Source organism: Larus michahellis, chromosome 2 (genome assembly GCF_964199755.1).
Source record: "Larus michahellis chromosome 2, bLarMic1.1, whole genome shotgun sequence".
Taxonomy (NCBI): Eukaryota; Metazoa; Chordata; class Aves; order Charadriiformes; family Laridae; genus Larus; species Larus michahellis.
The window spans coordinates 92,592,103-92,606,979 of NC_133897.1; the positions used below are offsets into that span (position 1 = coordinate 92,592,103).

General features: G+C 37.1%; 1 protein-coding gene across 2 annotated transcripts in view; it reads right to left on the reverse strand.

Moving 5' to 3' along the window:
* The window catches only part of ADCY2 (adenylate cyclase 2), a 226,179-nt gene that overhangs the window by 116,908 nt on the left and 94,394 nt on the right, over positions 1-14,877 (reverse strand). For both annotated transcript variants that reach the window (XM_074576250.1, XM_074576251.1), the window contains one exon: positions 1,808-1,957. In XM_074576250.1, the coding sequence (XP_074432351.1) occupies positions 1,808-1,957 (150 nt within the window). The remainder of the gene's footprint in view (positions 1-1,807; positions 1,958-14,877) is intronic.

Consider the following 14,877-nt stretch of genomic DNA (forward strand, 5'->3'; position numbering starts at 1 on the left):
TTTTGCTTCTCTCTGTTGTCAGGTTCTCAGTCATTTTTGGAAGACCTTCAGAAGTACCAGGAAACCAAAACTACTTATTTCTTTCCATAGAAATTAGTAGTGCTTAACAAATGATACACATTTACAGAAACCACCATTTTCTATTCTAACTACTGACTTCTACGAGCAGCCTCCTTACCACTTTGAATTCACCTACTAACAGTGTCCAGTAACACACCTTCCTGATTCTGGCAGATACACCAATGCATTTCCCATTGGTAGGAAAAAGCAACCAACAATAGAAATCTGGTCCCTTACAACTGCGCTCAGGAAGCTAAGAGCTCAGGTCTCTCCTGAATAAGGGAGACCTTGATGCCTGCTATAAATTATGCTGTTTGATTATGGGCTGCATACATCCCTCTGGCAGCTGAGGCCTAAGCAGGGGGAACAGTGTTAACCATCTTCTACAATGTCACCACAAGCCTAGAAACCATCACATCAGTCCCACATCATTGGAGACTGCCCCATCTGGAGTGGCACTGCTCCCATATACCTGGCATTGGCTGCTCTGCATGCACAAGGTGTCTCACCGGAACTAATTTGGAGATACTTTCGCCCATATTCTCAACAGATAGTAAGATGTGCATTGCGTACTATCAGTTATAAAGCCTACTGATTCACTGCACACAGCTCATGGAGGCAGAGGTGGAAACTTATAAGTGACTGCTCTTACACAACCTCCCCTGCAATGGTACCTTATGCAGATCTTGCATCTAACCATCAAAGCCTGCCTTTACCATAAAATGTTTTCCTTAAATGTTCTACAGCATCTTCAGCCAGTATGCAACCCAAGTGCCCAGCAGAATAAGACTAGCCCTCTGAACACACACCACCTGCTAAAGTCCTGGTATTGACTCTACTTTTTTTTTTTTTTTTTCCTTTTCAGAAAAAGAAATGTTGGTGATAGATCTTGAAAACCTTCATTTAAAATGGCTGCAGGTATTTTTGAGGCAGACATGACAGTTAAGGTCACCTGGGACATATAAGGCGTACATCTACATGCACATTTTGTGACAACAGAAACGTGTCAGTGAAGTCTCTATTCTCTGACCCTTATCAGTTCGTAGAATTTTGAGTCTGGTGACCTTCAAAGCAAAATACATCTATCTTCTTTACTACTTGATGAACTAATTTGTATTTCAAATTCTCTTAAATGAAGCACCTATCTGTCAGGATGATAGGCACTGTACAGAACTTGCAAAGAGAAAAAGAACTATATAAAGCAATCAGAGAAGCCTTTTATTCAGCTGCTACAAGAAATGACAGATAGTCTCATTATGCAATTCCCCCAGCTCTTCTTAACATACCTGACCCCAAGAACTATATCACATGATTCATCAGTATTGTAGTTTCAAATATTTTTGAAAAACAGTGCATTAATATCTTCTCACAGTGATTTTGCGGTATTGGTCTTGAGCATGAAGAACCGATGATTCCCAAAGTGCACATGTGCATCTCACAGCTCATTCAATGAGGATAACAAGAGTATGCAAACACAATCTATACAGCGTTACTAACTTTCTTTAGCATAAAATATTTCATAGAAAAAAATGAAAGAAAACATGTATTCAACAGCACAAATAATTATAATAACTTTTTATATTCATATGGCAATTGTGCACAACCCCGTTTAAAAGACTTCGCATATTCCATTAAGTAACTTTCAGTAATCCAGTGTTTTTTGCATTAGCAAACTGGATTTTATAGTGATGAACAGGAAGGCAGTATGAAAACAGCAAAATGGACCCAGTCATGGGTGTGACTTTACCTGTTGCCTCTTCTCAAACTCTAACTTGATACGGGACTTGATGCAGTTGCACGTGTCCTGATACGTCTGCTGCAGTGCAAGTTCCATGAGGTGTTTGTGGTATGCTCCTGCCAAGTTTCCGCAGATAAAAATGATTACATTTGCCAGTATCTAGAGGGTTAAAAAAAAAAAAAAAAAAAGAAAGAAGCGTCAGGGAATTTATTTAAATAAATTAACAGAACACCTGTAATGAAAGGTTGCTGAAATTATGTATTTTGCTTGTGTTTCATTTCTAGCAAAAGGTTCACCTTTCCAAAAGCCTTAACAATTAGTGGCAAAATCCCAATCAATATCATTTTCATTTAGGATTAATTAAGAACAATAATGAAAAACATGTTTGCCTATTTAATGGGGTATACATTTCTGAAAAAGAAATTCAGCTCATGTTATACATCCATTGCTGAGTATTCATTAGATGGGATCATGACCTACTGATGTAAAACAATAGCTAAGGCTCCTAATAACAATATCAGAAGCCATGTTATTGCCACTCTTTTGGCAAGACATTTTCTTTTGCAGTGCCCTGTGATTAAGGGGTTAAAAGATTCACCTACATCAACAACCTGAGCTTCATTTTATCTGACCCACTACTATCTGTCAGTCGGCTATAGATGTTAACCATGGTGACAGAAAGCAACATTTGATCAGTGAGATTTGACATCTGTCTACTAGAATATACTTTTCGCTACTACCAAAACACTGCATTTTCCTAAACCACAAAACTTAATCTAGAAAATCTAGGGTCAAACTTACAGCATCAGATGCTCAGCGCACACGACACCACATGAACATGAGAAATAAATGCGCCTCAATCCAGTTTTATTTGTTAATTTTCTGGGGCATTTCAGAGAAAGCAAAGAGAGGAGAGAGGCAGGCCTCTTCTGTGCTTGAACTCTGAAAAGGACAGAATACTATGTGGTGATGCTAGCACTTGCAACTGTCCTCAATTAATTGCTGCAGAGAGACACACGTTTACCCACCCTAGCTCACTCAGAGCAGAAGAAACACAGTAGAATAATGAAAGCAATTCTGAATTCAATAAAAAAAAAAAGATAATATTAAAAGGTAACGAAGTTGAAATACAGCTGCAATCTGACCAGAGCAGGTCTCTATCTGTAAGGCCCCAGTATATCACATGGCCTGGATTACAAGTACTACATGATGTTGTAGCGTTCGTGGTCTATAAGGGAAAGAAGAAGAAAGGAGGCTAAAACTGATCTAATCATGAGGTTTAAGTTAGATTTCCCCAGTTCGTGGTTGGTTTTGGTGTACCTATGTACCAAGCAATCCTTTGTAGACAGCTAGTAGTGAAAGAGCAAGAGATGTCAGAAAAAAAAAAAAAACAACAAACCAAAACAGACAGTATGCTACAGTGGTTCAGAGAAAAGGGAAAAGTTGTCCTATTAGTAGAAATCTATCTCCTTGAGAGAGACATTTTATTCACCAAAAAAATACATGAAGTTTTAATGCTCCTTTTATAGATGCCCACTTCAAAATGCCAGTTTTAAAGAAATGCTTTTATTTTCCTCACAGATTATAACATCATTACAGACAATACCTTTTCCTCCATCTGTGACATGTCTGACATCTCACTTCTCATTGATCCACAAAGCTAAAAGCAGGAACTATACACCTTTGCCACAAAAAAGGATTGGTGTTTTCAATTTCATAAAACTTTTCTTTCCTTCCCTAAAACTTTAAGATCATTGCATTATGATGTTTCAAAAAGCAACATTTGAGCTCTTAAAATTCTCTAAAATACATAAATATAAAAATGAGAGAAATCTACATTTCTCATTTTCTCTAAAGAACCTCTTTCATCAAGTAGAGGGATAAGAAATTCTTTAAATTAAAACATTTCACAACTCCCAATAATTTAAAAAAATATAAGAGATCATGGTGTACAGAAAAACATTTGAACTCAAAATATTTCTTTGTAAATCACAACTGCTTGTTTCTGCTTTGTTGTCAGCAATGTCATGGTACTCTTAGCAGACATGGATTAGTAAACAAAGATCCTGTGTGAGAGATTACAGTGCAGGGGTAGGGTGTTCCAACTGACAGTCACCGCTGGTTTTTAAAATGAAATTATGACATCAGAAGAAATGGCTGAAAATAAAGATTGCTGGGCATAGAAAATTCTCAGATATATATGCAGTGTGAAGGTGCAGTAACAAAATGAACACTGATTTGAACTGAAATCAACAGTGTGCTGTCGTAATCTCTATGCATGGATCATTGTTGAAAAGCCACACACAAACTTAATAAATGTACTGTCCAGCTACACAAAGTTACAGAGTATTTAAAGCAAAACTTCAGGAATATAACCAAGCAAAATGAAAAAAAAGTACACTGTGATAGGTAGATGGAGGAGTAAATTATAAGTATCATCTTCACAACCGTAGAAAAACAGATTACAGTTTTACGACTGAACTAGCTGAAGTGAGAAAATAGCTGGAAACAAGTGACTGACAGGCAAGGAAGCTAATTAACCAGGCTTTTCAGATTCTCAATGGGGTAATTCAGCCCACATGAAGCTCTGTACTGGCTTCCAGTACCTGAATTAGGCTGTTCAAAGACAACTGATATCTCAGCCATTGCTGTACTTAGTGTAGACGTAACACGTATGTGTACAAGTGAATATGTAGACAGAAGCTGTGTTCAAAACATTGATAATTCTTTTGGCTAGCATGGAGTTCATTCAGAAATGTGCCACTAGGGTATTAACTTATGAAAAAAAAATTCCAAGAAACGGATGAACTGGTTTCTAGATCAGACCAACAGATTTTTTTTTGCCTGTATGTAGTCTGTCTTGAATGGATATTTCTGTATTTGCCACTGAAGAGTTATTGAGTGAAATACATATTTTCAATAGACTTGTTCAATGGAAAATGCAATTAACGTTACTAAACAAAATAAACAACGTATATTACTTCTTGCTGAGTATCTCTCTTCTCCTAAGTCTTGCATTTTCTTCTGAACTGCAGTTCAAGATATGAGCTGGAGACAAGCTCCATCCCAGGTTTGCTGTAAAGTCTCACAGGCACTCTCCTAGAAGGAACAGGTTCAAAGTTTTCCTCAGTCCAAATAAATTAACTGAGCTTCCCACTTCCTAAGCAAGTAATTCTAATCAGTACTTAATTGTACAAAAAGTTCCTCCTGTTCAGGCACCTGCTCTGAGAAGAGCCCACGCTGTGAATCCTACCTGGACTGAAGCACTTGGAATGAAATCCTGAGTCAGGCCAGACTTCGACCCTGTTATTTCTCTAGGCTAGGACTCTGCAGCTCTTTCTCTTTTCCTCCTCTTTTTCCTCCCCACCCCTGCCTCCCTCCCCCCTCGAAGAATGTTGGATAACAAGAGAAGAGGCGGCAGTTCTTCTGGTAAGAAACTCTGCATCTTGCCGCGAGAGCTCTGATCAACTATGCAGTTAAAACTGTAGCTAAGAACCTCTATAAGGGAATTAAGGGGCACCTGAATAGACTACACAACACGGTTAGGTCTTCTGCAAAGGAGGACAAGCCTGAGCTGTGGATAAGGGTATAACTAATGATGGTATCTCAACAGCAGAAAAAGACCAGGGTGACCTCAAAGGCAGTGTTGCATGAACCTGGTTCATCTCCTTTACTAACAGATCATGTATGAAAAAAACCCTAAAACCACAATATACGTAAACTCTGCTAAGCTCCCACTCAATTCACCATGTGGAGAAACTGAGTCATACAGCAGAAGTTCTAATCACTCTGTACTGTCAGTGGACAGGCAAGTCCATCTCCTGGGCCATCTGCACCCTTTAGATATATTCATTATGTGTGCACTGTCGTGAAGTTTCTGCTTAATCAATGAATAAATTCAATGTCTACAAAAGGTGAACTAAATATGAGTCAAAAATTAATGCAAGGAACATCAAGACAACATTAGGAAGTATCTCTAGGTACTCCAAGTATCACCTTGTACCTCTAATTACTTAAGCAACATCATCATGCCTGATCTCTCTTCGGTCTCTCTTGACCTACAGAAAACTGTATGCACTTCCAGGCAATAGGGCATTTTCTAAATTGTATTTTTACATTCAAGCACAGGTATTTTTCAGTAACAGTGAATATAAAGTAATCTGATGTCTAGTGCTTAACTATCAAAAGAGACTGTATTTAAAAGCAAATGAAGACAAAGTTAAGTAGCTATGACTAATTTCTCAAGAGAGTACTAGAGTTCACTGAGTTGCTCAAAAAAATGTAGTGTATTATACAGAATACACAGTAATGGTGCATCTTCCGAGTTCAACTGATGAAAGCTGCCTGCAAAGGTGTATGTATACAAGGAAGTACTATGCTATAGAAAAATAAAACAATTATAATATAGGCTGCTGATTCTGAACTGAAGCATAAGTAATTTGTTAAGTATCTTAGTAAATGTTCAAATGTAAGATATAAAAATCAGCATTCTCTACAGTATCCCTACATGGAAAGCCTCTAGTATATGAGTTATTTTGTCACATTTCTTCCCTCTTAGATCCTTCCTGCAGTACTTGCATTAACAGAATTTTTACCAACCCCCACCTGAACACAAACAGTAACTTTTTTAATAGTTAGATTCCACTTTCATTCTGGATAAGAAAGCTGAGGAAATGGAAGCTGAGGGGTGGGCAAGAAAGGCTATAATTTATAATGTCTGCATGGAAATTAATGGGAGAAAAAAAGAATTCCTGTCCCTGCCAAGGTGCAAATTCTTTAACTCTGCAAAGATGAATAGTCTCTCTCCCCATTTGATCTTTCATTTGATCACTTGTGGTGTTACTAGCCAAGCTAGGGAATGACTCTGTACATTTTTGGAACCTGTACAGTTTTAGACTCCTACAAAATTCAGCTAGGAAGAACAACACTGGGTAAAGTTAAAAGAAACTGAAAAGGAACATTTAAAAAAGGAAATGCTTAGCCACCATGTAAATGAGTCATTCACATGGTCACCATGTACTATGCCAAATACCATTTTTTTAGTATATGTGTTCAGAAAGTTTTCCAGCTATTCCATGAAATACTGTAGACTATGGATCTCTGGCCAGTCATACAATACTGATATGTTTTCTTTAGACTTCTATAGGTCTGTAAATGTGAAAGTCAAGAGTTCAAACATTTTAATAGAGTTCAGTGTCAGCAATATCTATAGCTATGTGATAGGTAACGAGAAAGGATGACAGAATTGAGAACAGGAGACAGTTTGCCCATATGGCAACTACTGTTTCAAAAACAAGCAGTCTGGGGAGTAGCAAAATTCACGAAGTCCAGATTCCTATGGATTTGTATCCTTTTGCCCATTTATTTCCTCACACTTCCAACTCCTCAAACAGGCCAAAGATCATTATAGATATAGCAGTAAAACTAGTGACCAAGTGGTGCCTGGTCCACCAGCTGCTGTCACACAGTGTAACCACTGGCCTTTTCCTATATTTGTCTTAGTGAGATCACTAAGTTGGGGTGTCTTTCCTGAAAGCTCCTGTCTTTCATAGAGGAACGTAGCAATCTTTTGGATTTCCATTTCTGTTTCAGAGCTGATGGTAAGAGTTCATGAATAAAAGTTATTTGGGTACTGAATATGACAGGTTGAAGGACAGACAGGATACGGGCAACTGCAGACTTCCTTCCTTCCTTAGGAATTAAGAGTAAAAATCAATTCCTTTAATTACAGAAACATTGTATTTAATACTCTAAAAGGTACTTAAATCCTCAAATACTCATGAGGGCCACAATAAGAACATACTACACATGAAAAGATGTAACAGGAAACTCCAGTATCCTCAAACCCTTTGTCAATATGCAGAATCTCAAATGTTTTTTCAGAAAGTTAAGTAAGTAGAAAAACAAATTGAAATTTTGCAAGAAATGACTCAATTAAAAAGAGAAAAGGAAGAAAAAACCCAACAACCTAAGGTTTACCCGAAATAACTGAGACTCAACAACTGAAGGAAAAAAAAAAAAAAAAAAAAAAAAAAAGAGTTTCAATTACTCATTCTTCCAGACATCAGCAAACTGCTCTGTATTTTCAGTGCTAAAATAAACTTAGTAAAAATTCCCTTTGTGGAAGGGGAATTGGTGTAATTTTACAAGCCAGGAAGTTGTGACACTGTCTTCTAATTTGTATGTGTAATGCTCTTCGTAGCTTTTGCAATCAGAGCATGGTGGATACCAGCAGGATATTCCTTTTCTGTTGTATTTATGGTATTTGATGTGATTTTCTTTTTATCATTATTATAGATTGAAGTTTCTTATAGCTCCAGGCTGTTCTGTGGAATGACTGGATTTATTTTATTCAGCTCTGCGCATACACAGAGCCTATCTATATGCCAGTGTAGATGAAAACAGATCATAAACTGTAAGCTCTTGAATCAAACCCAGGAAAAATACACTAGAAACAAGAATCAGAGTTATGGTCCCTTTAGGTCACTTCTGTGTAATATGCATAATCAATATCATTGACTCTAATTAATGACTCTTCATATTTTGAATCTAAAATATTTTTTTTTGCTAGAGGGGAACTCATACTCGCTTCGTTCAGAAGGAACCAGCCGGCCATGCCACTCCACTCCCCTTCCTGCTACATAGAGGTCTTTTTGTGTTCACGTGTGCCTTTGGGGTAATTCTTTTTCTTTACTACTAAAACTGCTCAAACACATTTGAATATAAAATTGAAACAAACTAACAAAAACAAAAATTCAAATCTATTCAGATATATATTTAGGCAAAACTAACAGTAACTTTGGCTTTGGTTTGAATTTTGGAAGCAGAATCTGTAAACAGCTGATGCTCTCATCTATCTTTAAAAGACGGATTCATTTCTAGGTCCTAGAGTCAATATGGGAATAAGTACTAGCATCCTATAATAAAAAAAAAAGGGGGCATTTAATACCATAACATTTAAACAGTTTGCTTAAAAAAATAAAAATCTATGGCATAATACGTCAGTCTTCCATATATTACAGAAATAGTCCCATGTCTGATTTTTGAGATACACTCAATCTTCCAAGAAATAAATCTGCTTCAATCTTAAAAAAAAAAAAGACAAAAATCTGTAATATAAATATATTTATTTCCAGGATCAGCAATACACTACCAAGTTAAATGTGTAACAGTAGATGTCTCCTTCCTTTCCCGCAGCAGGAGTATTCCTATCTCTCCTATACTATCTAATAGTCTTCATGAATTTTATTTAACATATTATATACCTCTAAGCATCTCCTCTTCTGGCAAGTTTTACAGAAATTAATTAATAGGCTCAAAAGCTACCAGGAGAAGGCAGGACAAACAGACAAGTGAACTGATAATCACATACATGCTTTTTATTAATGTACTAGCTTTTGGCATGCCTAACCGGACATGAGATTACCCTCAAAACCATAACGATGATTTCAGCTTTCTTCTCCAATTGCTGTAGCTTATATTGTGTGTAACTGCATTGCATATTACATATGCTACATACTCTCAGTTATCAATATATAATGAAATTAAAATCAATGGACAGCTTAGCATTACATAAATTACAGTAAAAACATACACCAAATATAAATGTTCTATTGCATTGCAAACTGTTAGCAATTAATATGTATTTTAATCTAATTGATAGATAACAGTAATTAGACATTTTGAAATAACATTTTTTATGATCCCTAACTAAATGAAATAATGATTTATATAAGAATGTTTTTATTAGGTAATATTTTTCTCTATCAATATTCATAATGAACTGCATAACCTTTTTAATAGGAAATATTCCTCAAGTATTTGTTCTGCTTGTCTGATGACTACAACCAGCTTTTATCAAGTTCTTTTTTCATAGGTTGCCAGCCTGTGCTAGGAAACAGTGGTCTTTGGCTACATACTTCACAAAGAATGATATGGAGTGGAAGGGAGACTAACAATAGTGGTGCATAACCAAGGATAGTGATGAACTACAGAACTGGATTATACCGATTCCAGAATGTCCTCAGAGCCAAAGTTTTTTTTATGATAACATTCTTATATGCGTTTGTAATGTTTTTTAAGAACTTGGTTACCATTTTGAACTATATTGAGATCTCCAATCAGCAGTTGAGTTAATTCCTAATTGGAAGGCATCTAACTGGAAAAATTACTCTTGGAAACCTTAAAATTCAATTTTCTGGTGTCAGGCAAATGCTATCAAGAGTTAGCAAGTCAAGACAAAGAAAGTACTTAATTTGGTTAACATTCAGGAAGGAACAAAGTAAATATTAAAACCTCTTCATGCTGCTGCCGCCAACTTATTCCATCTTTACACAAAAGATGCTGTTTTCTCTCCTTCATGCCTCAAAACTGCCAAGATGTCATTAGTCAGGTTAGGCTTTCTATTCCAAAATCTCAGTGTGAAGCACGTTGGACAACCTGAATGAGTTTTTTTTCTAAATCACGTTTTGTGGGGATATATTCCGATTAACACCTCAGAAGCACAGTACCTCACATTCATACCACTATCAGTGACAACCCCTATATAGCAGCATGTGGTTATACACTACAGACACCTAAAATACTACACAGGAATAGGCTACTAGGAATACTACTAGGAGTAGGCTATTACTCTCAAACTGACAGCAATGATTAAACAAATGGAGGTACTTGTCCAGGGAAGAGATATTTTCCATGCTTCCACACTTGTTCTATTCTTGAAGTCTGAGTGTAAGAACCCACCATTCACTCCCACCTTCTGTTCCTTGTCTCTTAAAGAACTATTTATCCATCCATGGATCTTCCTTCCCAGCTACTCAGTTCCCTGAAAAGGCTTAGGCAAAGGACTCTTTTTGGAAGTTCAAGTAGAGCTATCAATTAAATCAGCCTCTCTATTCTTACAGCTTCATTTTTTGCCTCATGAAGACATTGAACTTGCGGATCTACAGTTTCCCTAACCCTTTCTAGAACCTTTTTTTAAAGTTTATTTTCACATTTGCTGCCTTATGGTCTTCAGGAACTAAGGTCTCTTTCAGACCAATCTATGTATGCCCTCCCTTCTCCCATCCCTCTGAGAAGGATTTTAATGTGGAAATTTCTGCAGTTTCTTCTTCACTGAACAGGGATATGGAAAGCATTTCTCTACGATGGCCTTATGTCCTCCCTGAATATTTTTATAACCTGGATGTCAAATGGCCTTACAGACTATCCGGAAGGCCTTTTGTTACTCAACTGCTGAAAGAAGGATGGAGCATGCACGGAAGGGGAGATTGGTTTGGTTCACTGCTATGGCTCTAGATGGTATCTAATATAAATTATATACTTTTAGATATATGTTCTCCAAACTCCTATCTGATCTGTGTAACTGCATACAAAGGCATTTTGCAACACTTTAAAAAACATTTGCACAGATGAAATATTTTCACTTTGGCTGATTAACTTCAGTGGAGGAAATAGATTCTAAAATTGCTGACAAAGCATGCCAGATCACCGCTAATTAGCAGAATGACTTTTTCTAGCTAGCAGTGAAAATTGCAACTACAACAGACACAAGACATAACGTGAATGGAGACAGCTCCATAAGCTTTTTTATAGTTAGACTACTGTGCATCTAAGGCAAATGTTACTTTAACTGAATTACAATTTAAAACTCTTTACAATTGTGTAATATTAAAGTAAAAAGTTTGATTTTCATATTATCATCTTCTGTCAGATTTTGAAATATCTTTATTACTTATATTTTAATTTACTCTTTCCTGGATTCAAAATATTCTATAGAGGTTTTGGTTTAGGGATGAAACTACAAATTCTGTGCGCCATATAAGAAGCAGGTTTTAGGTCGTGAATGCATGGAGGGAAAACCAAATTCTGACGGTGAACATGACAAAGTCTTCCCTTCCAAAGAATGTATTTTAAAAATCAAATGGGTTTAATATTGCGAACATGACAACAAATACAAGTCCACTAAACTGGCAATAATGCCATTTCCATGATAACCTTGTCTATTATTACCTAGAGCTCTGCCTTATTAGCAGATTTTACATTTAACACATCTCTTACAGATTGGTTCACAGGTTGAATACTACATTTCTATGTATTTTAGAAAAGACGAGCTGTGAGTCTATTATTGAAATACATCATGATGCTTTGCAAAAACTGACAAGCCTTCCTACATACAAAAAGAAGTTACCAGTAACGTGAAGGAAAGAATATTCCACTTTACAGATGACTGCAGTCATACTGTTATTATATTTACTAATTTCTGACTTCATTCCCAAACTTGAAATAATATTGGAACCCTATGAATAAAGTAGAAATAGTCACAGGAAAATACAATATTTTTCTAAGATTTCTGATGTACATGTAGGAACAAAACCAAACAATTTCCCTTCTCTAATGTTTTTCATCTCCCGCCTGTATTTATAAAGAGATATTCCTGTTTCAAACCTAGCATGTTATAAACTAATAGAAAAATTACATCATAGGGTCTCCTAAGCAGCACTATGAACAATGTAGAAAGCGCATTTGACTTGTGGGGTTTTTTACTATATGGACTGACTACAGATTTTATTCTCAGCCAGAAAAATAATCCTGTACAAAAAGAAAATTCCTACTTACAACCCACCAGTTTCAGTTGCTAATACAAGTTATCTTTTATAGTAAAGTTTCACCCTGCAACTTACCTTTTAATAGTACTGCATGCTGTTAGAAAGATTTGACAATACATCATGAAGATACAAAAGTAATACTACAGTAAAAAAAGACCCGGAGCAGTATCTCTCACACACCACCCCTTCTCAATCAGAGAAGGGTGCTGGAGAATCCACGTGTTGTGAAGTAACATGCTTGCTGTCTCAGGGAAGCAGTTCTCAGCACCACATACAATGGCAGTTTTCAGTTATGTAAGTCAATCTTTTAAACACAGTTTCCCAAATCTGTAAATCTACATACACATTAATTTTTCTTTCACTATTTTTCCTCACTTAACATTCATCTCAGAGGAATTTAAGTGTATGGACACTAGCCATGATCACCACTGGGGCTGGAGAACAGTCCCTGCTGTGTTTTACTCACCAGTTAACTATATTCACCGAAGTGTTTCTCAGGTCTCTACAGCAGGCACTCATTATCTCTACTTTCAATATGCCAGTCTGATCAGCAAACTCCGCTACCTCATTATTCACGACCTTCTGCAGAAAAAGGGTTTCAATCTACTCTCTAGAAGAGCACACAAACTGACTCTTTTCCTTCACCACTCCCGTTGAATATGCTTGTTAGTCATTTCTACCAGCTGTAGGATGCTGAAGAATACAGGCTAACCTAAGTTCTTCCATCTCTCCCGAATTCATTCCAGGCACAAGTTGATCACTCTGCACAGAACTTCTCTCCAAGCAGCTTTCTGAGACAGTCTGCAAAGAAACGCAGCTTCGATATCCATGCATAAAGTTGAAGAACTTAGTATTTGGGTACTAGAATCATAGGAGGCTAGTACAGTGGCTAATTCAGTGCATTATGTGTTGCCAGATCCCAACAAAAACTGGCATGCTTTCTCCCTTTTTTTTTTTCCTACACGTAAATCTGATTAAGATCTTCCAAGACTGCCTTGAGACTCCAAACAGGCTTCATGGCGAATAGCTAAGGACACTGTAACAGAAGACTTCAAAATGATCAGGTAGGATGTACTAGGTGAACTCCAGTCTCTGAATGGCCACTTAGTTAAATGTGAAACACCAGTAGGTCTGGCTTTTGCAAGAGCACAAAGACAGGTTTAGCCTCTGCCATCAGGAATTCTTGAAGCAAAAGCATGAGAAAGAATATGATCAGCAGCTCCTATGTGAGCTCATTAAATGCTGGCCCCAAGCCAGCGTGAGGGCAGCCTCACGCAAGGGTCACACAACAGGACAGGTAAAGCACTTCATTGCTTAAAATGCCAGAAGAGGGACAAAATGAGTAATGGTTTAAAGTGCCAGAAGAGGATTACAATGAGTACAGAACTTTGCTTCCTCTGGTCAAGGCTTAAAAATTCCTGCATTGGGTTTTGTTAGTGCTCAGTCACTTCAGTCACTTCATTTAGACTTTTTAGTTGGTTGCTGCAGGGTTTCTTTGGTTTGCTGTTGTGTATACATTCAGAATTGTGACTTTCTTCTGTCTTCCTACAGATTTCTTCATCTTCCTCCATCTCCACTTGCCTACCGCTGTAGCACAAGAAAGATATCAGAGGTTGCGCTGTGCAGGTGGTGTAGATAGTGTCGGCAGAGGTAACACAAAAGTGGACAGTGAATTACTTCGAAGTGGTTCTTTACAAGTCACTCTTCAGTAAAAGCAAGCAGCAGCAATGGCTATTAGAGACAGCTAGCCAGGCAGCACTGAAAAAAGTTTGAGAGGCTGAATCAGTCCTGGAATCCTGAATCAGTGCTAACAGAGGCACAAGTTGTGCGTGAGGCAACCATCTTTAGCAAGGCTGATGCAGACCCAGATGCAGAGTAGAATACCAATGAACAGAAAATAAATTTGTGCTTGACGGAAGAGAAATATACGTTACTCTTATTCTGTTCCTACTCTGAAAGAATCTTCAAAACTACTTCATAGGCTGACAAAGAAAACAGTTGTACACCTTTTTGTGTGTGTGCGCGTTTTGTGGAGTTGACAACATTGCCTGTGTGACTGAGGGCAGGCAGATGTATCCCCATTGCAGTTAAAAAAATGGATATAGATGTTTCTATTGTTAGCACTGTGCTGAACATACTTATTGCCTGACAAATAACAGAAAAATATTTGCAGAAAACACACTAGGGTAGTGCACACTAACTATACAAGCACTGCTACAGAGCCCCCGAGATTATTTCCTGGAAGAAGTATTTTTTTCCTCCAACAAAATCTGAACATTTTTTCTTTCATTCCATTCTGGTTTGGGAAGCTACAGCCTCTCAGAAAATATGAAAATCTCTTTTAGTGTCTGACTTTATCCTAAAGAGAGAAGCAAATAAAATTGAAGTGTCTCTTTGTTAGCAAGAGTTGACCACAGAAAAGGAATTTCATTATTTCTGAAACTGTAGAAGTATTCCGAGCCAATGTCATAC